At 47.3% G+C, this 15,346-nt stretch overlaps 1 protein-coding gene across 1 annotated transcript in view; it reads left to right on the top strand.

The window, feature by feature from the left end:
- timeout (circadian regulator timeout) overlaps positions 1 to 14,423 on the top strand; it is a 316,230-nt gene extending 301,807 nt beyond the window's left edge. Inside the window, exons 23-28 of the mRNA XM_050178451.3 lie at positions 2,567 to 2,752; positions 2,848 to 2,916; positions 4,677 to 4,792; positions 5,253 to 5,551; positions 11,263 to 12,032; positions 14,144 to 14,423. Coding sequence (XP_050034408.1) covers positions 2,567 to 2,752; positions 2,848 to 2,916; positions 4,677 to 4,792; positions 5,253 to 5,551; positions 11,263 to 12,032; positions 14,144 to 14,214 — 1,511 coding nt within the window. The 3' untranslated portion in view covers positions 14,215 to 14,423. The remainder of the gene's footprint in view (positions 1 to 2,566; positions 2,753 to 2,847; positions 2,917 to 4,676; positions 4,793 to 5,252; positions 5,552 to 11,262; positions 12,033 to 14,143) is intronic.
- Positions 14,424 to 15,346: the final 923 nt, after the last annotated feature.

The raw sequence follows: 15,346 nt of genomic DNA, 5'->3' as shown, positions 1-15,346 counted from the left end.
AGTGAATCTGCCGGCTAAGTGAAAGTGTTACATTGTTTACGGGGTTTACTCAAAAAGTGGTGGTATATTTCAGAGCGGTGTATCATGTGTCACTTTCGTCCGCTTCAGATAACAATTGGTAACAATTAGGGAAGCCAGATGTATTATTAGATGGAGTTTTTCAAAATTGTAGTACCTTCATTCTTTTTTTTTTTTTTACGGAGTCAAAGATTTGTTAACTTGATGGTTAAGTTTTATTTATGTTTGTGTTGCAATTTTCAAATTTTTGGGGGGATAAATGTTGATTGCCTACACAAAAATTTGCTGCTACAGTCAATGGATTTTTGCTTGTTTTAAATGGAACAAACCTCATCAAAGCTGGTGCAGTAGTTGCCGCGGAAAACCGGTTTCGCCATCCCCATGTATTTATACATAGGAGCGTCCGATCTAGAGCTTCGTCGTAATACGAGTTATAGAACTACCGGAAACAAATGTTTTCTATCGAAAGACTCAAAATACGCTGAAAATAGAGCTCTCCAGCGAAAAGAAAATATATGTACATTTTGCGAAAACATTTTCTGCAACAGATTTGTGTTTGTGGGCAACACCAGACACAAAGCTGGTTCAAGGCTTGAGATCCTGCAGGCTAGCTGGTGTTCCATGTTACCCCGAATTACAGCGCACACCGGGAGTCCTATAGTCTCTTTCTGTCTTTGTCCCGCTGTGCCCGGTAATTCGTGGTGAGCATACTGGAAGAGTGCTTCACCTCAAACCGCCTGTGGCTTCGCGTGGAACTTGTACAAACAGTTTTTGTCGATGTGAAAACGAAATGTATACATTGTGTTTACTCGACATTAACTGCGTAATACCACCGCTGCCGGATATATTGCATTGGCCAACCTCGTCTGAGCGGGCTTTTTCAAAGCAAGTGAGCCGCGCGCCAAACTACTTCGTCGTCCTCTGTTCCCGCTCTTATTCAACAAATGACGTTTGCCGCCTGTCGCTCAGTGTTGGTCGAAGGCATTTGGCAAGAAATTCCGTACTCGAAACCGAAACTCGACAAGAAAGTCTTTTTTTTTTCTGGTTTGTTGCGCTCGTCCATTAAAACGTAGGCACAGCGGCACGAGTTCGCTAACAATTAAGATCCGGTATTTGCCCTTGGATCAGGTATACGGCCTTTGCCGCCTGCCTGCCTGCACGACAGCGTCAAAAGGTGTTTGAATCCGAATGACGCCGCCCGCCATCACCCGCATTTGAATCGTTGCCCGGGTATTTTTTTGTAATGTATGCCAGCCTTCGTAATTGGTACATCGCAGCGCTTTTATGCTTGGAGAACGCTGCGCGGTCGCTTCCATTTACTCGTACGATTATCGCGTTTGCGATGAGGCCCCACGATGTACTTGCCGCTGGAGATGATAAATTCAGGGATGGAAGTGCTGCGCCAATTGCGCCATCTTGAGGCAAAGCGCCTAGCTGCGCCAGCACTAACTTCGAGGAAGAGAGAAATGATGCATAGAAGGGCAGGGAGGTTAACCAGAGGCCGTTCCGATTGGCTACCCCACACGGGGGGAAGGCTTAAGGTGGATAAAAAGAGAAAGGGAGAGGAAGGGACAGATAGAGAGAAAGAGAGACGAGCAGAAACAAACCGCGTACACAACGCAGTGTTTAAGAACACTAACTTCGAATTCGTCGAATGAAGTTAGTGTTCATTTTAGGGCTCGCTTGTACACCGTATGGGTTAACCTGCGTCTAATAATGGCGAACAGCACGCGAAAATGCATGTCGCGCTTGCACCACGTCCGGTTACCAGGATGGTAGTGCGGCACGCTGACAAACGAGCTGCTTGCTTTCGTGAAACTCGTGAAACCTTAGATATCCAGTGGCAACCGTAATCATCACTGAAATTTTCACTCTGGGTACTCTGTATTCTTCACAACCACATCGTACAAATACAGACTTTTGCGGCCGCAGAACGCAAAGCGAGGATGTATAGTTTCTGTTTTAGTCTCACCGTAGCGGCCGAATGGCGGTTGTAAAGGGCCGGGGAATACGCGAACGACAGAAATTGCGTTCGCGGCAATGATGTCCAGGACGCGACTTGCGCAGGTGGAGTGGGAAAATTTTAAGGAACCATTGTTTGGCATTCATAATATCGGTCGCTGTTTTACGTTTACTTTATGCTAACTTTATGCTTTACGCTGACTTTAACGTTAACTTCACATTTATTCTATGGTAATCTGATGTGTCAAGTGAATGTCACCAAGAATTTGAAAAAATCATTGAGGGCATTCATTAGACGAATGGCGTTCACTTTGTGTTGGTGGGTGTTGTTCGTGGCGGTCACACTCATTCTTGTCCATTGTTGCACGAATACATCTAATTAGCTAGCTTTCGAAACTGATCTATTTGACCAGATGTTAGTGAAAATTTGTCGAGGATGTTGAAATATCAGAGATAACTGGACAAACCAGAATTTTCGTTATCCAATATAATTATCCAATAAGTGAGAGAACTTCCTTGGCCGCTTCCATCCCTGCAAATGTAATTTGTCGCCTATTTCTTTGGTTTTTTTTTTTATCTTTCAAAGGTTTGTTCAAGAGCGGCGAAGCACCTGTGCGCCCAGCTCAGCAGAAGAAGAATGGAGGCCGTACACCGAGGAACGCACTGAGCCGGCCTCCTAAAGACGCGCCTACTTTTCGCACCGTACCTCGGACAGAAGTTGCTACATCACCGGAAGAACTCAGGACCGTTCTTTCCAATCTGGCGGAGGCCGGTAAGCGTGTCCTCCCCCATTGCCAGTCAAAATATTGCCTTCCTGTGTTCGGAGCAGCGCTAACTAGCGTTTACCTCTTGTTCGCTCCATTGAAGGCTGCCAGGAGAGCTTGGAGTGGCTGTTGTCCTCTCTGGAAGACGCGCTGGAGGACTGGGACCCGGAAGGTGAGCCCCTCCCCCCCCCCTTTTTTTTGTTAATTGCCGTCTTTTTGTTTTCCTTAAGTTTAGTTTGGGAACCTCTTTCTCGCACAAAGTCACCCTGTTTCCGATTTGGAGATTGAAGTTATAAAGAGCTCGAAGTCGTGAAAATTCGTGTGACATTTCAGATGTCACTACCCCACTACTTGAAGCCTGATCAGGGTGTCAGAAAGCAGAAATTTATGGGGAAAATCCGAGGGGAAGGCCATTCGCGCATAACACTTGGCAATGGTGTCACATTGTAACGACGGTCAAGAACACGGTAGCGAAACGGTGAATGACGAAATTAACTCTTTATTGGACGAAATTCTGTCACTCAAAGCAAGTGACATTCAAAGCACAACGATAACGGCGAACACAGTCGGCGCTGGTCCAAAATCTGATCGCCGGCTCAACAGCGTCGGCTTCTATAGATGAGTCGTCGAAGGTTCCAGAGTAATCGCTGGAGCCCGTGTGTCTTCCAGAAAGTACTACACAATTCGCGTCGCGCACACAATCACATTTCACAAGGTTCGGTGACAGCCGACAACGGATAGAACCATCAATAGCATTCGAGAAACTTCCGATAAAATTCAAGCGTGCCCTGCGCTGAGCGATAAAGTTTAACATCTGTTAACCGGTGAAAAGCGGTCACCCGAGAAACGAGTACACGCGTCAAAGGTATGGATACCGGGCACTATTTTTTGTCGAGATGTCGCAGTATCCATTGAGCGATAAATCTTGGTGTAAACATCCTACCCGAAAACTCGAGCTGTAAGGAAAGCAGGAGAAATTTAAGCGGATGTGCGATTGAGTATAGTAGGAGATGGTTGGAAGATTAATGCCAAAAAAGAATGGATAGCATTTAATGAAGCGAACTGTCTATTTTTAACGCTGTGTCTTAGTGTATTAATGCACACGCACGCACGCACAGGGTGTTTTTTAGCTGCACCAAATTTTTTAAGGGTTGCCTATGGCAGATATATAGCACAATTCTGACCTTCGAACAATAGATTGCTCGATGAGGCGGCCATTACTTCTGCGAGAAAATAAAGTGTTCAATTGAATGATTAGCGTAATTACTGTAATATTTAGTGAATGACCTTACACCACATATTTCAGTCTACGAATTATAGTCACTTGGTTGGCATGGCGCATCCACTTGGAACGAATTCTCTGGACAGCACCAACTCCGATATATTAATTTTCAATCTGTCCCACGACATGCATTGGTGTTCCATTTACACTTTTAAGCAACCGTTGCTTTATGATTTGAAACACGAAAATCAATGGAAGACCAATGCATTTCGATATATATATATATATATATATATATATATATATATATATATATATATATATAATTTAGCATACCGAGGAAAGGTTGCAGTCGCGTTGCCTCTCTCCTTTATTACCGTTTGGTTTTTCTTTTTTTTTTCTCTAGTGAGCCAGTTCTCGTTGTTAAATTACCGCCGGGACTTTTATTTTCTTTTCAAACATACGTAGGCGTTCGTGGCTCAGGGCGTTATCTTGGCAACCAGCCTCGATCAAAAATTTTTGCGCTGCTTTAATTACCTCGCGGGGCAGACAAAAGTGCATTGCACGGTGAACGCCACCTTTTTCGCTCCTTGCGTCGTGGACGTGAATGAGCCATGTGCTAAGATTTCGGTGCCCCTGTAGGGGGGCTAATGTGCTCTGGCAGTTCCTGTTTTAACACGAAGAGGTGTTTGTGTGTGCGTGCGATACAGATCCATCCTCCGTGCCTCTGGTTCCCATCCTCGAGGCGCACCATTCGTCGATGGAGAACAGCGATTTCTGCAGCTTGCTTCGCACAATGGGAATCCAGCCACCTGCGGACGAACAGGTACGGGGGACCTTCGTCCCGCAGCCGAATTTTGTTTTGTCGTTGCTTGTTGTTTTCCCGTGGCAACTGTTCCTTTCTTTTTCGTTTCTTAATTTCTTGGTGGAACTGTTATGCTCGAGGAAGTGCTGACACATTAATGATGATGATGTTATTATTACTATCGTTTTATTCTTGCATCGTTGGATAAGTGCCGACGCCATAATCACGATGTGAGACGCCTCAATTCCTCTATACACGCACGAAATCATTAGTGAGGTGCATTTTAATGCTGCCGCCGCAGCATTGCGATGGCGACAAGATGTGAAAGACGCTCGTGTGCTTAGAACTAGGGGAACGGTAAAGACGCCGAAGCGGTCGAAATTAATCCGAAACTGCGCACCACGACATTTCTCACAGACGATGTGTTGCTTTGGTGTGCATATATATGTCCTTGTATTTTTCTTTCTTCTTCGTGTTTTAGGAAGCCTATTGGCGCATCCCTGCCGACATGACAACCACCATGCTCACCTCCCGGGTCACCGTCGTGAAGAGAGCGCTGGAGGGTGACTACGGTGCCCCACTCTTGGTCGTGGGCTCGGCCTCGAACGACGCGGCTCCCGAACTCGACTCGACTGGCTCCGATTCCGACGGTGCCCCGCTGCTCGTCGTCGACGAGGACCGCGAAGCGTCTGTCACCAGTGCGCGAATTCCTAAGAACAAGTTGAAGCACCGCAAGGCATTACAAGCGCTTCTGCAGAAGAAGAGAGCGCGCCAGGAAGAGTAAGTTGCCGTAATCTTGTCTACTATAGCATGGGGAAGGCGTAGCCAGTTAGCGCTGTCGCGGCTGCGATTGTTTCGAGCCTGCAGCTCAATGCACGGCTTCCGAGATCGATGTTAGCGCGTGCCACCGGATTTCGGAAGACGTGCTGATCGTCACGGCTCCAAATCATTTTACAGGGTCTACAGATGAAATCTCATATCGTTGTTACCCCCCTTCGCTTCGTGCCACTAAGTTTTGTGCACGGTGCTTTTAAAAAGAACGCTCTCGTTTTAAATCGTAGTGCCGTTAGTAGGGGTAAGCGATTTTATCGGGCAGCCTCATTTATCTCAACTGCCTCCACTTGAAACTTCAAACAATTTCAAGTCAAGACAATACGGGAAAGTTTATTATTATCGTCAAAGAAGTAATACACTTAAATATATGTAGGTAGATTTTCAAGGAAAAGAAATTCAATTTAATAACCTCTGCCCACCTTGTGGACAAGATTCGTAAATTTGCATCGGAAAGTATGCCGCCAGTGTACAGGCCGACGGAAAAAATGTAGAGCCTGACCGTGATTGCCGCCAGTCGGCCCTATGCATTCCTCGGCGCTCAAAATCCGTGCGATTGTCTGCTTGTGTTCGTTCTTATTTTGCTCTCGCGTTGCGTATTTTTCCACTGCTTGTGTAAGATTACATAGCTGGACGTCCTACATAGAGTGCTCTGTTACGATTACTAACTAGCGGAGCGTAAATAATTGCTACAAAAAGCGCGAGCATCTTGCCTAAACACGCAGCGTAGAAGTGGTAGGTACATCGCGCGCTTTTAAAGATATAAATTATCTTGATTTGAGCAACTTGGTCACATATAGCGAAAGCATTTAATGTCGCTGAACGATTGGGATGACCCAAATGCAAAGTGAGAACTTTTAAAAATTTTGAAGGCAATTGAACCTCTATTTAAAAACTATTCCTGGGCAATTTGGAGGTAAGAATGAAGTATATGAACCATAGAACTTTTCCGAGAGCCGCGCTGGAGCGACGTTTGATCGACGTCGACTAGAGGTTGAATAACGTTCCAACCTTTTCTCATCAGTTGACATCATAATTGTCATCATCATTATCATCATAGTCATCGTCAGCGCGGCTTTCAAAATAATGGTTCAGCATCATCATCAGCATTGTCACCTTAGACTGCACCATCTTGGGGACCGGCCCGCGAAAGAGGTTAGAAAAAGACATTCCCATTACGAAAAAGTGGCAGTAACTCGCCAAGGAAAGCATCGTCTTGAATTCCACCACTGCTCCGTAAACTTTCGGCCACCAGTGTTCCGTAAACTGTCGGTGATCACTGTTCCGCAAACTTTCAGCCACCACTCTTCGGCAAACTTTCAGCCACCACTCTTCCACAAACTTTCGGCTACCAGTGTTCCATAAGCTTTCGACCGCCAGTGTTCCGTAAACTATCGGCGACCACTGTTCCGTAAAATTTCAGCCTCCACTGTTCCGCAAACTTTCGACCACCAGTTTTCCGTAAACTTTCGCCCACCACTGTTACGTAAACTTTCGGCCACCAATGTCCCATAAACTGTCGACCACCCGTTGTTGTTGTAGACACGAGCCACGTAGCGTCGTGGCTTGCTGCGCTTGCGAGTCGGGGGATCCTCTCGCCTCGCTTAGGCATGTTTCTCCAGCGCTTTGCCTCCGTTTATTTCCTGGCACTTTCTTCTTCCAGAGTAACGAATGTCGCCTCACCATAGGCGCAGAGCGATGTCTTCGAGGCCTGGTGATGGATTATCGCGAGATTTCTTTTTTACGCCGTGCGCAACTGCTGTGCCACGTGGCGCAGCCGTCCCGCGCGTTTCCTTTCATTGGCTTATATTATATGGTTCGAGGCCACGCTCGGTCATTCTTTTGCTCTCTGCTTTATTTCTTTTTTCGTTTTTCATCTTTCTGCAAGGCGCCTTTTCACTGCGCACAGACTATACGAATTTGTTTAGTGGGTGGTGCGTTTTGACACCTTGCAAGGAAATTAACTAGCGTGGGCATTGCTTGTTTTGAAAAGCTTGGCAGCTGGACATTTCAGTATACTCAAGGTGAGATGTTGCTTTCATCTATTCGTCCTTTATACATCCTAACGCGTCCTTTCTGAGGGTTGCACTGTTATCTTTCTGTACCCGATAAAATCTTAAAAGGGACACTCGAGAGAGAGAGAGAGAGAGAGAGAGAGAGGAAAGGGGAAAGGCAGGGAGGTTAACCAGAGAAAAAGATCCGGTTGGCTACCCTACGCTGGGGAGAGAGGGGAGGGGGAGGTAAAGTGGTAACAAAGTAGGGATAAGGAAAGGAAGGAGAATAGACACACACTCACAATCGGTCACTGTCACTGAATACTGTCATCGCACAGCACAGTGACACTTGAAGCACTGTCAACATCTGTTCAGGCTACAGCCGCCTGTCCAATTCTGTCGCCCTCAAAAACCGCAACAGGACACTCGAGAAATACACTAAATCAGTATAGGCTGATAAAGTATTCTTTTAACACTGTATGTTCTTAAATTTCGCGGCAGCATCTTGATTATGTGAAGAGAAAATGACGGTCGAGTTCGATTTTTCAATTTCTCGTCAGTACCCCAGCTCCGGTACGTCAATGTGACGTCGCGGATGTTAAAGCAGATTTTTTTTTTTTTCGTATTGGGCCATCGTAGCTCAGTAAAGGTTATTGAAACTGGTTAGGTTTAATCTTAACTTAGCTCTTTTAGAATACAGTGCAGTCCATCGTCATCGGAAAAGAAATTAACTAGGTCCATGCAGACGCTATCATAATCAGTGACGTCACGGTGCGCCATGACGTCACGTGCAGGAACTGGAAGTCGGCGTCGGGTGCCATACCTGTATCGTTTTTGCGCTTTCCCTAGCTCACCAAGCGTCCCGTCGTGCTAAGAGCGGCTTCTTTCGTATTCCAGACGGGTAATTGACTAATACAGACTAAATTATAATTTTTCTTTAGTGTCAATTTACACTAATTCTTGCGTTCGCAGTGTGCGTCTTTAACATAGTGCGTTAGGGGTATTTGGCACAATTTACCATCCCAACTTGGTTTATTTTGCAAGGATCGCTAGACGTGTCGGGTTGGGTAACTCTTGCTGGCACGCCTGACCTTGCACTGCCCGTAAAGCTTACAGGTACTGCGCGCTCCAGTTCCGAAGTCCGTAAAACGTCAGCGCGCACTTATTATACGTTGTTTTTTCGAAGGCCTTACGCGCAAGTTTTTCCCAGTACCTGTCTATAAGAAACAAATATGCGCATCTGAGGCATTCGTTCAGGTGCAATCTGTAATAATTTCTGAAGATCAGTGCGTTGTAGCTGGGGCACTTCTACTTTCTGACGTCAATTTGCTGCGAGTCTAGTACTTCAAGCTATGTTTATTGCTGACCCTGGATCCCCTCCTAACCTAACCTAACTTTGTTAAACCTCTCTAGTAGAAGTGCACATACCCGATACACAGTGTTGCTTGGTGCACTAACAACCCAAAGGTATCGTTTTCGTGTGGTCGTTTAACATGTAAGCATAATGCGCTCGCTCTCGAAGTCCTGGTTGCATGTTTAACGAGTAGCACCTTTGCTTGGCGTCTTCGCTCGAATCCCTGGCGGCTGTTCTCGCGGCAAATACAGCCTTGCTTGACTCTGTGGATTTTTGTTTCGTTTTTTAAAGTAGCACTCAAAACACTGAAACTAACAGCCGTCGAAGCAGCACCTGCAATCGCCCGTTATCTTTGCTCCTCCACACCCCGCATGGGCTGCAGTGTTTGGGCTACGCAAAGTAACCAGCTCGTTTCGCCTGTGAGATCAAATAACCTACACGTATAGGCGCACAGCCGCACTACCACACGTAGACGAAGCGTTACTTCGCTTTATCGGCATTCTCATAGTTGGCTTTCTTTCTCAATCTTCAGCTCTATTTTTGGTTCTTTTTTTTCTTTTTTGTCAAATGCCGCCAGCGTCGCGCTCCATCGGCTTATCGATTGGCACCTGCCATGTCGGGATCACGGCTTATATTGCGATCCGAAAAACAGGCTCGGCGGTTACTTGCTTCGAGATTTTACAATCGATTGCCCGAAATTTCCGCAGAGCAAGCCAGGCAAGCACAGTGTGATCCGTGGCGTGACCGAATCGCTCTGGTGGGAACAGCTTGCGCTTGTCCGCCTTGGCCAATTGAAAGGTCGTCTACGTTCCCCTCCCTCTCTCCCTCCCTCCTCCTCTCCCTGTCTCTTTCATTTCCTGCTTCGTAGTCATTGTTTCTTGTCTGATGCGCTCAGTTTTCCTAGTACCGGGCGTTTTCGGTGTATTTCTTTTTTTTTTTTTTTTTTACAGTAAAGTGTTCTTTGCAGCAAGAACTGCGCGCTCTTCTCGCGTCGTGCCTGTCGCACCGTTTTTATGCTTCGGTGCACATCAAGGCAGAGGTCGTATCATCATCGTGTGCAACGTTTGGAATGAAACTCGGTGCGAAACCACGCTTCCCTCTGCGCTCGCCGATGTAGAAGCTTTGCACGTTTAATGTGCTCACTTTAGGTATATCGCGTACGATAGTTTATTCCTCTTCTGGCATCTGGGGTCTTCAAAGTATGGTACGTCTTCGGTCAGGCCCGGCGAAATCTCAACTCCAGATGCTGCGACAGTTGGCCGTGTCGTTTGCAGCACACACGTTCTCGTCATATAAGGTTTTTTTTTTTTTTTTTTTCGCAAATTGTTCACGTTTTGCCTCATAATAGTATCAGGAGCACGATCCTACCTACTGACATTGAGGTTTGGGAGTTCCATTTTTCGTTCTACGCGATTCGTCATTGCTCGATTGCATAATGGAAGCACGATAAAATAAACTATAGCTTAATAAGGTACTTCTCTGTGCAAAGTGAAATTGCGAATACACAGTAGCTATTAGCCCAGAATTACGCAAAATCACGGGAACGAAAAAAAAAAAAAAAAACACGCACGTACGCAGAATGCTGTCTGCGTTTTCCGTTTTCCTTTTCTTTATTCTTATTTTTTTTTCTGTGCTTCTGCGCTTCTGCACTGACAGCTACCACGGATTGGTACTATAGGCTTCCTCTACCTGCGCAAGTTGATACAGCTATAAATATTGTTTGTCTTCTTGGCATATTCGAAGAACCCTCGAGTTGGGAGTCCAGGGTTACTGCGTCTGAATTACTTATGCCAACTTATTCGGAAACAAAATCTTCAATCAAGCACTCCGCGTGTACGCGTTGTCGACGCCGCAGAGTATCTCGGAAAGATTATATATGCGAATGACTGTATAGGTCCGTGCTCCTCGCTATATGAACGTAGGTGTTGGTCACGATGCTGATGATGCCACGATATGTTGATGGTGAGTAAGCAGGAGAGTGAACTTCATGCCAACACTTGGCTTCGAGTGAAACGTTTCTAGTGGGGCCTTGCATAAATGATCGTGTGTAGTTTTCCTTTATCGTGCTTCAAGGGTAGCGCGAAATTCTATGCCGGATGAAAGAAAAACGCAGAGTGATCGGAAAAAGCGCTCTCCAGACTGGACAGCGCTCCGTCCGGTCATTGTGTGTTTCCGTCTTTCGTCCTATGTAGGTTTTCGCGCCACCCTTCAAACGAGAATCAGTACCGAATTACCCTGTTTCCTATTCTGCCTAACGTAGTTACCTTAACGGTTCTAGAATGAACCATGTTCCGTTCACTGTTTACTCGCAGGTTGTCCGACACAGACTCCGACGAGGTTGGTTTCGCCCGCAGGGACCAGCGGAAGCGGAAAAGGCCTCGCGGTCGGGACACCAGGGAGAGTGAAGAGGAGATCGGTAATACAGTCGAAACTCTGGAACACCGTTCTGACAGTGGCATGAGCGGCGGCGAGCTTCCAGCGAGCGTGCCCGCCGCTAGCACGACTCTTAGCAATGTCGAGCGAGGAAGAACACCTCCTCCACTTTCGGCGTCCGAACCGACCAAGAAGCGGAAGCGAGCGACGCTGGTCGTTGACAGCGACGAAGAACGAGAATCGACCAAGCGTGCCGAAATGGTGGGCGTCGACGACGAAGACGTCGGCCCCGTTGTGATCGCCGACGACGAAATCCCGGCGGTGGCGGCGGCGGCGGCGACATCTGCCGCTAGCAGAACCGGTGCAGCAGCGCGCAAGGCCGGCAAGGGCGGTCGCCTGGTCGTACTCGACGACAGCGACGAGGACGACGTGCTCAACTTGTCTGGAGCCAACGTCCCTGACAGGAGCGTCACTGTTGCGAACGGTGATGCCAGTTTTAACGGCGCTTCCGGATCCGTCATCGATCTGGACGGTGATAGTGACGTGGAGCTGAGTGACGTGGGGAGAAGGAAGAGCTCCGCGGGTCCAACTCGAGCTGGCAGCATCAGCGACTCGCCAGAGACGGTGCCTGAAAGGAGAAAGAGATTATCGGCTGTCGTTGAGGGCGACAGTGGCGGAAGCGATGCAGAAGTCCTAGAAGACGCCCCCAGTGAGCCTTATTTCTTTATTAGCATGTTCGTTTTATGTAGCGTTCCGAGCTCCGCACTTCACGTTTTTGTCTTTGAAATATATAATGCATTCCAACCTCGATACAACGAAGTAAATACAGAATCCCTCTCACCGGTATCAGCGTGTAAGTGTATATGCTTATAAGGATTGTCGGTTATAACGGGATTTCATACCCAGACGCCCATGCAGTTCACAGTTATCACGCCTTTGTTTACCATTTCGTTGAGCTATAGCCGATTGAAATGTTAAGTCTGCAGATTTGGCAGTCTTACCATGTTATTTGGTTTATATCGCCCACAATCCGGAGCCGTTTTATTAGGCAGCTAGTAGCACCAGCTGTGGTTAATGACCTTTTGTGTTTGGTGCAAAAATATGAAGATATAGTGGGAATTTCTTCCGAGTTCACTATCATGATTTGTGTTTGGGTTACTGGCTACAGCGTCTACTGGACCGTGTCATTATTGCTCTGAGCTTATATCGATTTTGATCGATTTGTGGCTTGGTTAGCTGTGCCAGTCTCTTTTGTCACTTCGTCTGCTTAGCACAACCTCATCGTGTACAAAAAGCTACCGTGCTATTGCAGCTCTTCTCCATTCAATAGTAGACGCAGATTTATTTGTGTGTATTCATTTTCTCTTTTTTTCGTGCTTTCTTCGTTTTAAGTTTTCCTTTATAGTTAACAGGTTCCTGTGCCGCGTTTGTTTGACGTTGCGCACTAAAGCCAGTATATCTGCCTAATTTCTTAAGCTCTGTTGAAACAATATTTAATTGAGGGTGGTCTTCGAGAGGACGATGTCATCAAGCATAGCTTCGGCTTTAACGCTTGAACTTCCAGCCCATTGAATCTACGCTCACGTAATGCAGATTTCTTTAGTGTATTCTTCTCAAAATGCGCGCTGGCACTGACCACACTGCCAAGCCTGCAGAGTGAAACGATTGTTTCTTTATAGCCAAGAAGTTTATTCGGACGGTGGCCGGTGCGTGCGAAAGAATGAGGCGACCGCGTTGCATAGCGTAATTGCTGACTGTTTAGAGTGGCATCGATGCGACGAAAAGCGACACTGCTTTGGCTCGCATCGATCTCCCTTAACAGAAATCATTCGTGGAATGTACTACAGCGGGTGCTTGGCCGACAAGCCCATTCGTGCATTCGAGAGCAGCAGCACCGCGAAACGGCGAATTGGATGTCTGTTGGCGCGCGAAACCAGTATCGAACGAGAGAGAACGCTGTTTTCCTCGTTTACGCCGCTCGAGGGCGTAGGCGTTTTTTCTTTTTGTTTTTTTTTTTTCCCCTCGGTTTCCGGAACTTCCCAACTCCAGTCGCCATTCGCTTCGCGGCGTGTATTGATGGCGGCCCATCATGACTGGCGGATCGTATACGAGAGTGATTGTGCGCAGCGTGCTTTGAGTACCCCTTGGCATTCCACTCGTTTCGCGCCGCGGCGGTGGGTGGTGCGACGATCGGTTGACGCCAGTGTTCGGTTAGCCCGATTTGTCTTTCGGGCGATGTTTACCGCGGAAAGTTTTGTTGAACACGAGCGTTGAATTGACTGAAACAGAAAGGGTGGAAAATAGTTTAGAGCGAACGTTGTGCAAAGCTGTCGAGCGAAGACTCTTAACACTTATGCCCCATTCGTCGGTAATGGAAACGGAAGGACGGTTTTAGCCGATGCAAGAAACACCGTTGCGTATTCTCGATACTCTTAGTGCTGTCTTTACTCGCCTCGGCGTTTCCCCTGCTACTGTCGCGTTCTTTTTTTATTTTCTGTAACTTTCACCAGATTCTTTTTATCATACTTTCTTCCGGCGTTCTCTTCCTGCTGCCCACGCGATCATTAGCGCGGACGGTGATCATGGTCTTTCACCTTTCAGTTAGAACCACTTCTCGCGCTCCCCGCCCTTGCTGACTGCTAATCGTGCGCATTCGGGGAGCGCATATCGCGTTTACGCTTATAGTGAGGGCATGATGATAATTGTTTGCAGTAGCAGCCTACGTGTACCCTGTGCTGTGGCGTTCCCGTGTTAAGCGGGTGTCGTGGTTAGGCTGCGGTTAAGGGTCTTTTTTTTTTCTTCCCGTCTTTTCCTTTTCAGTCCGGCCTGCTGTTAGCAAGCCAGCCAAGGCCAGGAGAGCAGTCGTCATTAGCAGCGATGAAGAGGATTAGCAGCTGGGACCATAACACAACACCAACAGCACAAATGTTATCTGACTTGCATTATTTTACAATCATTTTACGTGTTTTAAAACAACAAACTGTGAAGACTTTCGTGTTTTATCAAGTCACACATAGTGGCGCCTTTTATCGGCTTTTGAGGTGCCCTGTGTTTTATGTGCAAGAACGGTTTAGTATAAATAAAAGATGATCTCTCCCGCTGTTGGAGCTTGCGCACTGGTTCTACGCTTAACGAAGACCCTTTCTGAACGTAAAAGCAGCGGAACGCACCGAAGTGTGTGTGTGTGTGTGTGTGTGTGTGTGTGTGTGTGTGTGTGTGTGTGTGTGTGTGTGTGTGTGTGTGTGCGTGTGCGCGTGTGTGCGTGCGTGCGCGCGTTACCTGTTATGTTTTAGGCACTCCGATGACGACGGCAAGCGACTCTCTGAGTGAGAATGCCCGAGACCGAACCACGAAGCCTAGAACCAGAACACAACAGCCCATTGCCTCTGGCCGGCTGGCAGTGCGCATCTCTGTGTATTTGTCCATGAAGTAGGTGGTTATCACCAGACGGTGTTCAAGGTATCAAGTGCCAAGCACTGGCACGTTCCTGTTAAATATTTGAGCTCTGTCCTCGTGCCTGACGGTGGGTAACTTGGGCTAATTGCTGAACGTTCATACTTGACTAAACAGCGCCGAAGAACGAGGACATAGTGGACGCGCGCACCTCTTCGTATTCGTCGCTCTAGCAATACTTTCTCAGTTATGGACATCTATATACCAATGTCAGGCGTGAGCAGGTGCGTCGGTCCCGTCAGAATCGAGACGCGAGTGTAGCCGCGAACTTCGTCGCCGTTCACCTCGCGGAGCGAGAGTGCGCGTGGGGCATTTGTACATGATCGTATGGCTGATAGCGCGCGCAAATGGGCAAGCTTGCGCTAAGTTACTCGCCTATGCGCGCGACCCGTCGTTTCAGAGATTTGATTACAGTTTCGTTAGATCACGATGACCGTTGTCTCCGCCGCGCAAGCCTATGATCAAGGGCATCACGCTCAGTGCATCAACATGCTTCTGTTTCGTCAAGGAATCCGTTTGTATTTTACACAAGATCCCCGCGAAAATTGCAGTTTTGTTAAACGTGTGCAA

This window comes from Dermacentor andersoni, chromosome 5 (genome assembly GCF_023375885.2).
Source record: "Dermacentor andersoni chromosome 5, qqDerAnde1_hic_scaffold, whole genome shotgun sequence".
NCBI classification, from domain to species: domain Eukaryota; kingdom Metazoa; phylum Arthropoda; class Arachnida; order Ixodida; family Ixodidae; genus Dermacentor; species Dermacentor andersoni.
This window is presented reverse-complemented; position numbering and strand designations above follow the sequence as displayed.